This window comes from Carcharhinus amblyrhynchos, chromosome 1 (assembly GCF_965287045.1).
Source record: "Carcharhinus amblyrhynchos chromosome 1, sCarAmb.v2.hapA, whole genome shotgun sequence".
Taxonomy (NCBI): domain Eukaryota; kingdom Metazoa; phylum Chordata; class Chondrichthyes; order Carcharhiniformes; family Carcharhinidae; genus Carcharhinus; species Carcharhinus amblyrhynchos.
In genome coordinates this window covers 22141471-22155232 of record NC_137324.1, presented here as the reverse complement: position 1 = coordinate 22155232, position 13762 = coordinate 22141471, and the positions used below count along the sequence as shown (strand labels likewise).

Below are 13762 nucleotides of genomic sequence, written 5' to 3'. Positions count from 1 at the left end.
CTTACATTTATGTAAGAAGCATTGATAAAGTCAGAGTCTGGAACACCCTCCACTGGTGTCAGGTGAACCCGCGAATGATCATCTGGCGATACAGAACAGAGAAAATCAAAAAGCTTACAAATGGATCAAAATAGAGGTACAAATAGTTCAGGATGACTAAACACACAATATAATTAGCACAGCATGTACGCAAAAACAACCTTGTAACAGTTGCTCCCTCAAGACAAATCTGCAAAAGTTAAAAAGACTCATGAAGGGAGCAGGATCAAGTTGATTTCTTGTGCTGATGTGATGGTTTCTACACATGGAAGTTTTAGGTTCTTGTTACAGACAATTTGTGAGGGGCACCTTTCATAAATGCTTATGGAAGGTGATGATTCATGCACAATTTCACAGCTGGATTTTCCAATCATTCTGCAGAAAAATCAAATCCTTTCTTTCTGTTCATGCTTTGCCCCACCTTGACTTGAAATTCATATGGATAATGAGGTTTTCCAAAAGTCTGCGGTGCTCTGAAATTTCAGACAGTTGTCACAAAACAAAAACAGGGCTGCTTGCCAACACTAAATATCTTTTTCTGGAAGTTATTTATAGGATTTGAGGTCCCAAGCACCTGTCATTTATATCTGGAAGTATCATTAGGCGTGAGCAACATCCGATCAAACAACAGAGCTTATATCAAAATTGGTGATAAATAAATAAATAAATAAATAGAAATAGGAGTAGGCCACCTAGCCCTTCGAGCCTGCCCGCCATTCAATAAGATCATGGCTGATCAGTTGTGGCTCAGTTCCACATTCCCGCCCTCTCCCCATAACCCTTAATCCCCTCGCTTATCAAAAACCCATCAACCCGCGTCTTAAAAATATTTAGCAAGGCAGCCTCCACCACTTCAACGGGCAGAGAATTCCAGAGATTCACCACCCTTTGAGTGAAGAAGTTCCTCCTCAACTCCGTTCTAAACCACCCCCCCTTTATCTTGAGGCTGTGCCCTCTAGTCCTACTGTCCTTTCTGAGCAGGAAGAGTCTCTCCACCTCTATCCTATCCATCCCATTCATCATCTTATATGTCTCAATGAGATCTCCCCTCATTCTTCTAAACTCTAACGAGTACAAGCCTAGTTTATTCAGCCTCTCCTCATAGCTCAACCCCCTCAACTCCGGTATCAGCCTAGTAAACCTCCTCTGCACTCCCTCCAAGGCCAAAATATCCTTGCGTAAGTGCGGCGACCAAAACTGCACACAGTACTCCAGCTGTGGCCTCACCAATGCCCTATACAGCTGCAGCAAGACCTCCCTACTTTTATATTCAATCCCCCTCGCTATGAAGGCCAGCATCCCATTCGCCTTCCTGACCACCTGCTGCACCTGCAGGCTGGGTTTTTGCGACTCGTGCACAAGGACCCCGAGGTCCCTCTGCACCGTCGCCTGCTGCAGTTTTTCGCCACGTAAGTAATAGTCCTTCCTACCATTCTTCCTACCAAAGTGGACCACCACGCACTTGCCAACATTAAATTCCATTTGCCAGTTCCTGGCCCATTCGCCCAGCCTATCTAGATCCTTCTGCAGACTCTCCACACCCTCCGCGCAATCTGCCGTTCCACCAATCTTGGTGTCATCAGCAAATTTCAACACCATACATTCGGTTCCCTCCTCCAGATCATCTATATAAATGGTAAATAGCTGAGGCCCCAGCACCGACCCCTGGGGCACTCCACTAGTCACCAACCGCCAATCCGAATAGCCCCCATTAACCCCCACTCTCTGCCTCCTATTTGACAACCAATCCTCTATCCACGCTAACACCTTACCCCCAACTTCATGCCCCCGACCTTCTGCAATAACCTCTTGTGAGGTACCTTGTCAAACGCCTTCTGAAAATCAAGAAAGACCACATCCACCGGCTCTCCTCTATCCACCGTCCTAGACACATCCTCATAGAACTCCAATAAATTTGTCAGACATGACTTCCCCTTAATGAAACCGTGCTGTGTCTGTTCTATCAAGCAATTCCCCTCAAGATGCCTCGCTATTTCCTCCTTGATGACGGATTCTAACATTTTACCTACAACAGACATTAAACTAACCTGCCTATAATTCCCTGCCTTTTGCCTGCCACCCTTCTTAAACAACGGTGTAACATTAGCCGTTTTCCAATCTTCCGGCACTTCCCCGGAATCCAGCGACGTTTGGAAAATAACCACCAAGGCATCCACTGTCACCTCCGCCATTTCTTTCAGAACCCTCGGATGCATTCCATCTGGTCCTGGGGACTTGTCCACAATCAGTCCCTCCAGTCTGTCGAGCACCGCCTCTCTAGTAACAATAATGTCATTGAGACCCTCCAGTCCTACCACCTTTCCATCGCTAACACCTGGCAACTGAATTTTTCTTTTCCTGCCATCATTCTTCAGTGGTGTTTCAATAACTTTAGTGGCTAAAACAAGATGCGGTTTCCCACAGATGACAGGAAGAGGCCAACCTCTCAAACCAAGCATGTATGGATGAGGAAGCGAGCAATAAGACTGTGGTCCCTCAAACCTGCTGGATATAATGGACCAAGTTAAAGGACCTCAGGAAGGTTGGAAAGTTAAGCAGTTATGGGGAAAGAATTTGTGGATTCCTCCAGTCTGCAATCAGGATGTTTGTATGTAAGGTGCATGTTTTTCCCTGCCCTCAAGAGTGATTTTTTTCCCCATTTAAAATAAATTCCAGCAACAAGCTTGAAAAATAAAGGTTTTTGTTTATTATCATACATTTCACATGCGAAGATTAGATACAGATAAAGAGAAAGCCATAGGGATTTACCATGCAACCTGCCTCATGTTTCACAGCAGTGGAAGGCAGCTTGTCTTTGGCTGGCAATGGGATTTTCTAGTCCCACCACTGTCAATGGGATTTTCTGCTGTATGCACCCCTCTCTGCTGTGAAATCTATGGTGGGGTGCTTCATTGGCAGTATTGGAAGATCCAGCCAGCATGAACAATCAGAAAGTTCTGGCCATAACTATATAAATTGATTTTTTAACTCAGTCTTTATGTTGATGCAGGGCTGATGACTTCTTAGTCCAGCTGATCCTTTAGTTGGAGTGAAGGTTTTTTGAAGACCTTGTGGCATACCTGGGTTCAAGTTCCATTTTAGGATTTGGCAGCCATGAAAGCTGCGTTCATAATATGGCCTAACAGGTTGATTATCAACCTGCAAATCCTTCAATATATTGATGGCAGGCACGAAGAGCAGGTGAGTTTCCTGGTCAGCCATACTGCAGAAGGCAATGGCAAACCACAAGGTGCACGTATGGACAAATCCAATGGAAGAATTGTCAAGAAGCTGTAAAGCATCATATAAATGAATAGCCAAGCGATTGGTTCCCAGGTGGACTTGGAAACTGAATCAAGTACAACACTTTGCTGGATTGGAAGGGGTTCAGGTATGATGGTTCAGCTCTTTCAGTCGTTTTCTACTGGAGTTGCTTTGTACAAGATATCTTAAATCTGAAAGTTAGATTTAGTTATTTGACTGGAATCCAAACCACTACAATAAAATGGCAAATGACAATTGTCATTTATTCTTATCTTTGCTTCAACATGAGCTCAAGCATTCTCCTTTGTTCAATATAGAACCTGGAGACCAACAATCTAGAGATCCCATATTCCTCAAATGCTGGTTCATCCTTAAAGAATGCGGTATATAAATTTCATAGGTGACTGCAAAGTACTCTTATGCAGTCCATGTTTGACTAAGTATTGGCCAGGGTATCGAATACTAGTCACGGTTTAAATGCCCATGAATCACACATTAAATTATAGCCATTTAACAGGTTGTATTGCTATAGCCTGAGCTTACAATCCGTAATGCATAATATTCTCATGCTTGTACTGAGCATGACAGAAGCATCCAACTTTCAAGTACCAACCTCTACACCCCAAATTCGCCAACATTCTCACACACTGCACTCCTCAGACTAACACACCATGCAACTCCACTCATTGCTTTCTCCATGCACCTCTTCACATTCCCTCACTTTACTGCCATCTCGTACCTATACTTCATATTTACTCTACACAATTGATTGCATTGCACCCTCTCTACATAATCCATTTCTCACACTCTGAACCCACCACTTTATTTCCTTGCTGGAGAAGAAAATGCACAACTTCAAAGGGAGACAAAGAACTGGGTGCACCCCTCCAGTGATAGCCATTTGACCACGAGAAAGGCATGCTCCCTGTGTTCACAGTCAAGGAAGTCGTGATTCAGGAGGCTGGAGAGGTCAGCAGCAACTTGCTATGAAAGCCTGAGTCTCATGAAACACTGGTGCACAAGCATCTGAAGAAAGCAGATCCTTGGTCTGTAGATGATATGTTGGGGTCATCATCTTCTTCAGTCTCTGTGCCCATTCCCTCCATTCTGTGAGGGAGCATGTGGCTGAGGGAAGGCATCAAGCGCTGCTGATGCTGTTGCTCCTGCTGCTATTATGTTACTAGTCTCTTGCCTTTCTTGTTCTTCATCAAAGGTCCGAGGTAGAGGTTAACAAACTATCACCAAGCTTCAGTGAAGGCTGACAACAGGGAGGATCAGATCAAGGTGAGTGATGGCCAAGATAGGGGAAATTATTTTCAGAATTTGGAAATCACCTGTGAAGTATGAAATCTGCCTCTCTGAACAAGTGGTGAAAGCAAAGGTGTCGAGACGCAATCCAATTTCACCGTTCAAAGGTTTTCTAGCCTGTCAGTTTCAATGAACAATGGCTCCCTGCTTGTCTTTCTGGGTCTGGCAAGTTCCACAGAGCTTAGCAAATCTGTGTGCTCGCTGTGAAAGCCAGAATCTGGGTTAAACTCTCAATTAATTGTCTATTTCTACATTAAAATATAAAAGCTGACAGTTCCACAGAAGTTTTTGATGCGTCTGCAAATATGTTCTTGCTCAAAAAGGAAAGACTGTCAGATTTCTGACCTGGTATCATGTCTTGTGGTTTTAAGCCTATCTACACCAGAAACCTTGCCCCACCTCCTTCCTTCCCCTTTTTATCAGTTAAATTTCTTCTCTGCTTTAATGCTGTCCTCATTGAGCCATGAAAAACAATCTGAGAAAAGAACCATTGAATTCCTGACCACTACTCAGTGAATAGATAGAAAGCACACTCCAGTGGACTGGCCTAGACAATAGTGTTCTGCATGGCTACTTGGGTGAGATAATAGTGAGTAAACTAGCACTCATGTAAAGACAGCCAGCACAAGCTGATGCCTTTAGGGGAGGAGGGGAGCAAATTTATCAATAAAAGCTATCGAATTATTCGGATGAAACTTTACTCTGCATCAAGTGGCACCATTGTCAACCTGAGATTTCACACTCTAAGTACAATGATCGGTCCACCTTTACTATTGAAAATAATAAAACAGTTCTGGCCTGGCTCCTGTACTAATTTCCATATTCATAAATCAGATTTTCCCTACCAGTTGCACCCCTTCTGAGAAAATTCATGACAGGCCGCAGGGTTTCAGTAAGGAGATACTCCATTCAATATTCCTTATTTCCTTCCTCCTAATGTTCCTGCATTGCGGTATTATGAATTGCCAGTTCATCAGGTTGGTGGATCAAATAAACATTCTCCACCTTGAGATGATTTTTTTTATTATTCGTTTGCGGGACATGGGCATCGCTGGCTGCTCAAGGGCAGTTGAGAGTCAACCATATTGCTGTGGCTCTGGAGTCACATGTGGGCCAGACTGGGTAAGGACATTGATTTCTTTAAAGGACGTTAGTGAACCAGATGGGTTTTTCTGACAATCGACGATGGTTTCACAGTCTTCAGCAGATTTTTAATTCCAGGATATTTTTTATTGAATTCAAATCTGCTGTGGCCGATTCGAACCTGGGTCCCCAGAACGTTAATTGAGTTGCTGAATTAATAGTGTAGCGATAATACCACTAGATTATTGCCTTCCAATAAATACACATTGATTGATCCAATATTCTATGCCACTTCTGCCCCACCTTCAATTTAGGTGGCCCTATCCTGTGAATGGAGAACTGGACTTCTCAATTATTAAAATAGATATACATCAATTAAATGTAATTAATGATTCTCCCAAGTATTCAACCAATGAGATTTCAGATCTGACTTCCAGAAGGGCAACACAGGAACCAACTTTCAGTATTTTAAGTATATAAAATGATCGTTAATTTTGCAAGTAGATCACAGCATTAATGGTTAAATGGGAGGATGCTGCTGCATTATGGATGAAAGAATGTTCCAATCATCAACTGAGTTATGTTAATGATTACATGCAAATTCCAACTGCACACAGCCAGCTTAGTTTTTAACATGAGAAAAGGCAGCAAAATCATTAATCATACTATCACTACGTTTTCAGCCCGAATACATACACGGCAGGATGTTAACATAGCGATTCTTCTCCTTGTTTTCTTCCTTTGATGCAGCTTCACAAGTGGCCTGGATCGGACACGCAGGGAGAGCCTGTGTTGCCATGGAAACAAATATTGCTTAGATGATTGACAAAAATGGTGAATCCTTGAGCATTGAACATTTAATATGCATCACTACCATTAGAATCCAAACTTGCAGTTTGACTGTTAAGTTTTATATTAAACCAGAAATGAATGGATTAGACATCAAACCATTTTAACCACATTTAGACAAACTAAAATGATTTCCATTTGAAAAACCATTACATGAAGGCTGGATATACAATATGAACCAGTTTATGTCAACGGATGGACTCTACAGCAGCCAATTTCTTGTTTATGTGGCTGCCTGTTAAACTGTCAGTTGCAAATTTCTGTAATAAGAACATAAGAAATAGGAGCAGGAGTAGGCCATCTAGCCCTTCGAGCCTGCCCCGCCATTCAATAAGATCATGGCTGATCTGTCGTTGCTCAGTTCCACCTTCCCGCCCTCTCCCCATAACCCTTAATCCCCTCGCTTATCAAAAACCCATCAACCCGCGTCTTAAAAATATTTAGCGAGGCAGCCTCCACCACTTCAACGGGCAGAGAATTCCAGAGATTCACCACCCTTTGAGTGAAGAAGTTCCTCCTCAACTCCGTTCTAAACCGCACCCCCTTATCTTGAGGCTGTGCCCCCTAGTCCTACTGTCTTTTTTGAGCGGGAAGAGTCTCTCCACCTCTATCCTATCCATCCCATTCATCATCTTATACGTCTCAATGAGATCTCCCCTCATTCTTCTAAACTCTAACGAGTACAAGCCTAGTTTATTCAGCCTCTCCTCATAGCTCAACCCCCTCAACTCCGGTATCAGCCTAGTAAACCTCCTCTGCACTCCCTCCAAGGCCAAAATATCTTTGCGCAGGTGCGGCGCCCAAAACTGCACACAGTACTCCAGCTGCGGCCTCACCAATGCCCTATAGAACTGCAGCAAGACCTCCCTACTTTTATATTCAATCCCCCTCGCTATGAAGGCCAGCATCCCATTCGCCTTCCTGACCACCTGCTGCACCTGCAAGCTGGGTTTTTGCGACTCATGCACAAGGACCCCGAGGTCCCTCTGCACCGTCGCCTGCTGCAGTTTTTCGCCACGTAAGTAATAGTCCTTCCTACCATTCTTCCTACCAAAGTGGACCACCTCACACTTGCCAACATTAAATTCCATTTGCCATTTCCTGGCCCATTCGCCCAGCCTATCTAGATCCTTCTGCAGACTCTCCACACCCTCCGCACAATTTGCCGTTCCCCCAATCTTGGTGTCATCAGCAAATTTCGACACCCTACACTCGGTTCCCTCCTCCAGTTCATCTATATAAATGGTAAAAAGCTGACGCCCCAGCACCGACCCCTGGGGCACTCCAGTAGTCACCATCCGCCAATCCGAATAGCACCCGTTGACCCCCACTCTCTGCCTCCTATTTGACAACCAATCCTCTATCCATGCTAACACCCTACCCCCAACTCCATGTCCCTCAAACTTCTGCAATAACCTCTTGTGAGGTACTTTGTCAAACGCCTTCTGAAAATCCAGAAAGACCACATCCACCGGCTCTCCTCTATCCACCGCCCTAGACACATCCTCATAGAACTCCAGTAAATTTGTCAGACACGACTTCCCTTTAATGAAACCATGCTGCGTCCGCTCTATCAAGCAATTGCCTTCAAAATGCCTCGCAATTTCCTCCTTAATGACGGATTCTAACATTTTACCTACCACAGACGTTAAACTAACCGGCCTATAATTCCCTGCCATTTGCCTGGCACCCTTCTTAAACAACGGCGTAACATTAGCCGTTTTCCAATCTTCCGGCACTTCCCCAGAATCCAGCGACGTCTGGAAAATAACCAAGGCATCCACTATCACCTCCGCCATTTCTTTCAGAACCCTCGGATGCATTCCATCCGGTCCTGGGGACTTGTCCACAATCAGCCCCTCCAGTCTGTCGAGCACCGCCTCTCTAGTAACAGTAATGTCATTAAGACCCTCCAGTCCTACCACCTTTCCATCGCTAACACCCGGCAAATTATTCACGTCCTCCTCCGTGAAGACAGAAACAAAAAAGTTATTCAATACCTTAGCCATATCCCCATCCCCTACCACTTGGTCCCCTTTCTCATCCTCTAAAGGACCAACGTTCACTCTAGCCAGCCTCTTCCTTTTTATATATTTATAAAAACTCTTGCTATCCTTTTTTATAGCAAGCGCTAGCCCAGCTTCATAGTTTCTCCTACCTTTCTTTATCAACTTCTTTGTCAATCTTTGTTGACATTTAAACCTCTCCCAATCCTCTTCTCGCCCACTACTCTTAGCTACTCTAAATTCCTCCGCTTTTAATTTAACACTTTCCTTCACCTCCTTCGTTATCCACGGCTTATTACCTCTCTTCCTACTGTCCTTTTTGACCATCGGAATAAATTTCCGCTGAGCACCAAGAAAGATCTCCTTAAAGATCCTCCACTGCTCCTCAGCAGACCCTCCCTCCAACGCGCTCCCCCAGTCAACATTCGCCAATTCTTCTCTCATCCTACCGTACTCCCCTCTATTCAAACAAAGTACGCGTGTCCGGGAACCCACTTTCTCCTCCTCCATCTGCACCAGAAACTCCACCATACAATGATCACTCTCCCCAAGAGAATCCTTCACTGCAAGGTCCCTAATTCTACCCGCCTCATTACATAGCACGAGATCCAAGATAGCTCTCTCCCTCGTCGGCTCCAACACGCACTGTTCCAGGAAACTATCCCGGCAGCATTCCAAGAACTCCTCCTCGAGCCCACCGCGTCCAACATGGGTCGACCAATCAATATGCAGATTGAAATCCCCCATAACTACGGCCGTCCCATTCCTGCACGCCGCACTTATTTGCGCGTTAACAGCCCGCCCCACCTCCAGATCATTATTCGGGGGCCTATAGACGACACCCACCAGCGTCTTCCTCCCTTTGCTGTTCCTAATCTCCACCCACAATGATTCCACTTTCTGCTCCTTGGCTCCAATATCATCCCTTGCTACCACCTTGATGCTATCCTTAATCAGCAGAGCTACGCCCCCCCCTTTTCCCTCCTGCCTATCCTTCCTAAACACTTGATAGCCCTGTACATTCAGCTCCCAGTCCCTGTCACCTTGCAGCCACGTCTCTGTAATGGCCACCAGATCGTATCCATTTGTGTCGATCTGCGCCACCAGCTCATCCACTTTATTTCGAATGCTTCGTGCATTCAGATAAAGCGCTTTCATCCCAGCCTTCACCTGGACCCTATTTGCCGTAACGCCACCAACCATACTCACGCCCCCTATTCCCTCTATTATTGGGACATCCTCGGCCTCTTCCCTTACCTGTACCCTATCCTTAATTGTTAGAGGTGACCGAGAAAAGGCAGACATGAGAAACTCAACCAACTGAAAACCAATATCATGATCATCTTCACGCTAGCAGGTTGTATACAGACCTGCCAAACTATAATAGTAATATGGAAATATCATTAACCAGGAAATTGATAATAAAGATATATCTGTAACTATGGGCTACTTTAATCTGTGTATAGATGCAGCAAACCAGATTAGTCACAGTATCGTGGAGGAGGGATTCATGAAGTGTATTCTGGATGATTTTCTGGGCCAACATGTTGAGGAATGAAATAGAGGACAGGCTGTCCCAGACAGGGTATTGTGGAATGAGAAACAATAATTATGCCAGACCCCTTGGGGGTCAGCTGCCATATTATGATAGAATTCTTCATCAAGATGGAGAGTGACGCAGTTCATTCTGAGACAAGGGTCCAGAATCTTCATAAAGGAAGCTACGATGGTATGAGGCATGAGTTGACTATGGTGGATTGGGAAATTTTAGTAATGACATTGGATTGACATACATTCAAAGAACATGGGGGCGATCCTTCTGAAAATTGCGTGAAAACTGGAGTAACTCACACTGGTTTTTTTCTAAGCCTGATTTTCAAAATGAATCTCACTCTGAACATTGCAGAATCCTAGTGGGATTCACCAAAATTTGTGGGCGGGGCCTATTCCCACCCGAGACGCCAGCAACACAGCGCTGAATGGACTACTGCACATGCGTGATCTGTCATAGCGGAGACGAACGCATGTGCAATAACCCCAACATTGGTCGGTCTCCCAATTGATGGCCAGCCCCATGACCCTACACTGCTGCCCCCCATTCCCCGATCGCTAGCCTGCTGGACCCCTCTCGGTCAGAAACAATGCCCCACACCAGATGGTCAGCCCCAATCACCCCATCCCCTCCCTCTGCCATCGATCCCTATGAAGACTGGTAGCAGGATTCCACCCCCCCACAACAACAATCTCTTACTCATATCCCTTCCACTATGCCTCACTCCCTTTGCACTGCCCGATACCTGTGGCCATGGTGTCCTTTGCACATTGCCAGCGCCTAGGCTGGCAATACCCAGCAGGTACCCCCCACCCCTCACACCCACCATCCCATCCTTACCCGAAGTGTCTCCATAGCTTCTCTTCCCTCCAGTGAGGCTGGCCACCTATTCCCCATTACGGGGAGCAGAAGTAAATGCCGCTGGAGTGAATTTGGGAGTTGGGGGGGAGAGACATCACAGCAAGCCCAGAGACTTCAGTCTTGAGCTGCTAATCAAATGTAAATTTAAATACTGAAATATTGTATTCCGGTGTGGAACTGATGATCCAAAAAACCTGGAGGTGGAGACGCATGGAGGCCACGACGCCCAGTGGGGAGCCCACTTAACGGCCTCCGTTGAGGTCTCCCTGGCCTGTTGCGCTGCTAGAGACGTTCTAAAATACTAAAAGAAGTGGCCCTAGAAATAGTAGATGCATAGGTGGTTATCTTCAAAGATTCTATAGACTCAGGAACAGTTCCTACAGATTGGAAGGTAACTAACGTAACCCCACTAGTTAAAAAGGGACGTAGAGAGAAAATAGTAGATTTTTCAGTATACTTTATGCATGAGACACTTGAATTGTGACCCAACATCATGTCAAGAAGCTCAACTACTTTCATCTGAGTTGCTTTTGGAAGTTTCTGAAGATCAGATGGCAGGACAAACTAACAGATACTAAAGTACTCACCTGATCTGACATGCCAGCATCTATACCATACAGAGACAGTCACAATCAAGTTGGTCATGGAGCCAGAATGCCTGATACTCACTTACCAAAGCAAACTTTCCTTGCAGAGCTTATGGCAGTCAAAAGAAGCACCACAAAGATACTTATGAGTTTTGATATCACCTTTGAACCTTGGGAGAAGCTAGATTAGGATCAGGATCACCTCATCTGGTGCAACCAAATAAAAAATGGTGCAGCCTCCTTTGAAAGGAAGCCCATGTCAGCGGCAGGGAGAAAAAGCAAGGAGGGGAAATCCCAAGGCAGCAACTCAACCAAAGCTCAAGAGTCTGTAGCATACTGTCCTGAAGTAGATTTTTTCCTGTAGATTAGCTAAGCTGTCATCCACATACCCACAGGAACACGAGTAAACACCCCACCCTCAAACGACATACAAGACACTCAACTGCTTCAGAATCTCATTTGTTCAAGGAGATGACTTCTCATTTTTCTAAAGATTATAGGCCTATATAGAAACCAAAGCTAGGGCTTTTTGGATAACAAAGAGATGGAGAATATCTGTTCTCTACAATGGTGATTAGATCGAAACCATTTATCTCTATTTGTGGCACCTGCATTCTGATGAAGAACATTTAATTTTGTCTTTTTACATCTTTTCAGGCACCTAACCTGCACCTGAAGCACTTTCTCCTTAAAGATCACTCAGTGTTGCTACAGTTTTTCCTGTCAGTAGTTGGTTCCATGTTAACTTGGCTGGGCTCTCTCATCCCACTGAAGTTATCTTCTTATGATAATTTGAAACTTGTATTTTAAGCATACTCCCAATTAAGATCAAAGCTCTAAACGTTCTAGGTATCAGTAGACATGGACACATTGAAGCTAGCACAAGTCATTAGGTCAAGGATTACATGAAAAGAAAAACTTTGGGTGCAGTAACCATAACAAATGAAAAACTAGATAAACTTGCATTAAATTCCTCTCTGAAAAGTTTGTTGTCATCTGCCATTCGTCGATTAGCTTCCTCTTCCAACTTTTCAATAGATAGTGGTGGGTACTTGCGGTTAGTGCTTGGAGATCTTGCGAGCAGTGGCATGCTCTGGAGCTCTATATGAAAAAAATGAAAGATTTATCTAAAGTTGAAAAGAGGGCCACAATTACAAGTACAATACTTTTGATGATAAATCCAGATTTATTCTTTTTCAAATAACAAACTCAGAATTGCAACTAAAGCTATTAGACCTCAGAGAATACGAGTTTCAACTGAAATGAAATGCACATCCTTACAAACAAGATTTTAAATAAGTATATAAAGTGTGCAGGGATTTCTTTCAATGCTTATTTCTCAAAATTACACAGATCACAACAGTTACAAATTAAATTATAGCCTCTTACAACTGGCGTAAGAAAATGACCAGTCAGACTGATTTGTAGATTGCTCCAGTACTTACTTATTGCATTTCAGTAGCATACGCAATTTATTTTTTATTTCCTTAACCCTCTTTTCACTCAAACTGCATTCATGATCACACTGTGGTATGCATCTCTTCACAATTTACAATTAAATACAACCTTATCAATACTAACAATTCAGTAATTAAAAGTTGAAGTATGCATTACCAACATCCTGGGGTTACCTTTGACCAAAACCCGAACTAGGTCAGTCATAGAAATACAGTGGCTGCAAGAGCAAGTCAGAGGCTAGGGATTCTGTGGTAACTCACCCCAAATCTACAAAACCGTTCCATCAGCACAAGCCAAGAATATGATCAAATACTCTCCACTCGCTTGGATAAGCGCATCTTCAACAAAATTCAAGAAGCCTAGCATCATCCAGGACGAGGTAGCCCACTACTTCTTCCACCACTGGCACACAGCGATAGCAAAACGTACCATTTACAAGATGCATTGCACCAACTCAATAAGACTCATTCGACAGTACCTTCAAAACCCACAATCTCTACAGGAGGATTGGGCAGCAGATGCATGGGAACACTAGCAAGTTCCCCTCCAAGCCATCCTGACTTGGAACTATATTACTGTTCCTTCAGTATCACTGGGTCAAAATTCTGGAACTCCCTGCATTTTAGCACTGTAGGTGTACATCCATTACATGGATGGCAGTGGTTCAAGAAGGCAACTCACTACCACTTTGAAGAGAAATTTGGAACGGGCAATAACCACTGGTCGAATCAGCAAAGCCCACATCCTTGTAAACA

The 13762-nt window shown here is 44.2% G+C and overlaps 1 protein-coding gene across 3 annotated transcripts in view; it reads right to left on the bottom strand.

The window, feature by feature from the left end:
* The window catches only part of ptpra (protein tyrosine phosphatase receptor type A), a 257679-nt gene that overhangs the window by 72088 nt on the left and 171829 nt on the right, over positions 1–13762 (bottom strand). For all 3 annotated transcript variants that reach the window (XM_080196539.1, XM_080196648.1, XM_080196610.1), the window contains 3 exons: positions 12514–12650; positions 6391–6481; positions 6–82 (listed from right to left, as the gene is read on the bottom strand). In XM_080196539.1, coding sequence (XP_080052665.1) covers positions 6–82; positions 6391–6481; positions 12514–12650 — 305 coding nt within the window. The remainder of the gene's footprint in view (positions 1–5; positions 83–6390; positions 6482–12513; positions 12651–13762) is intronic.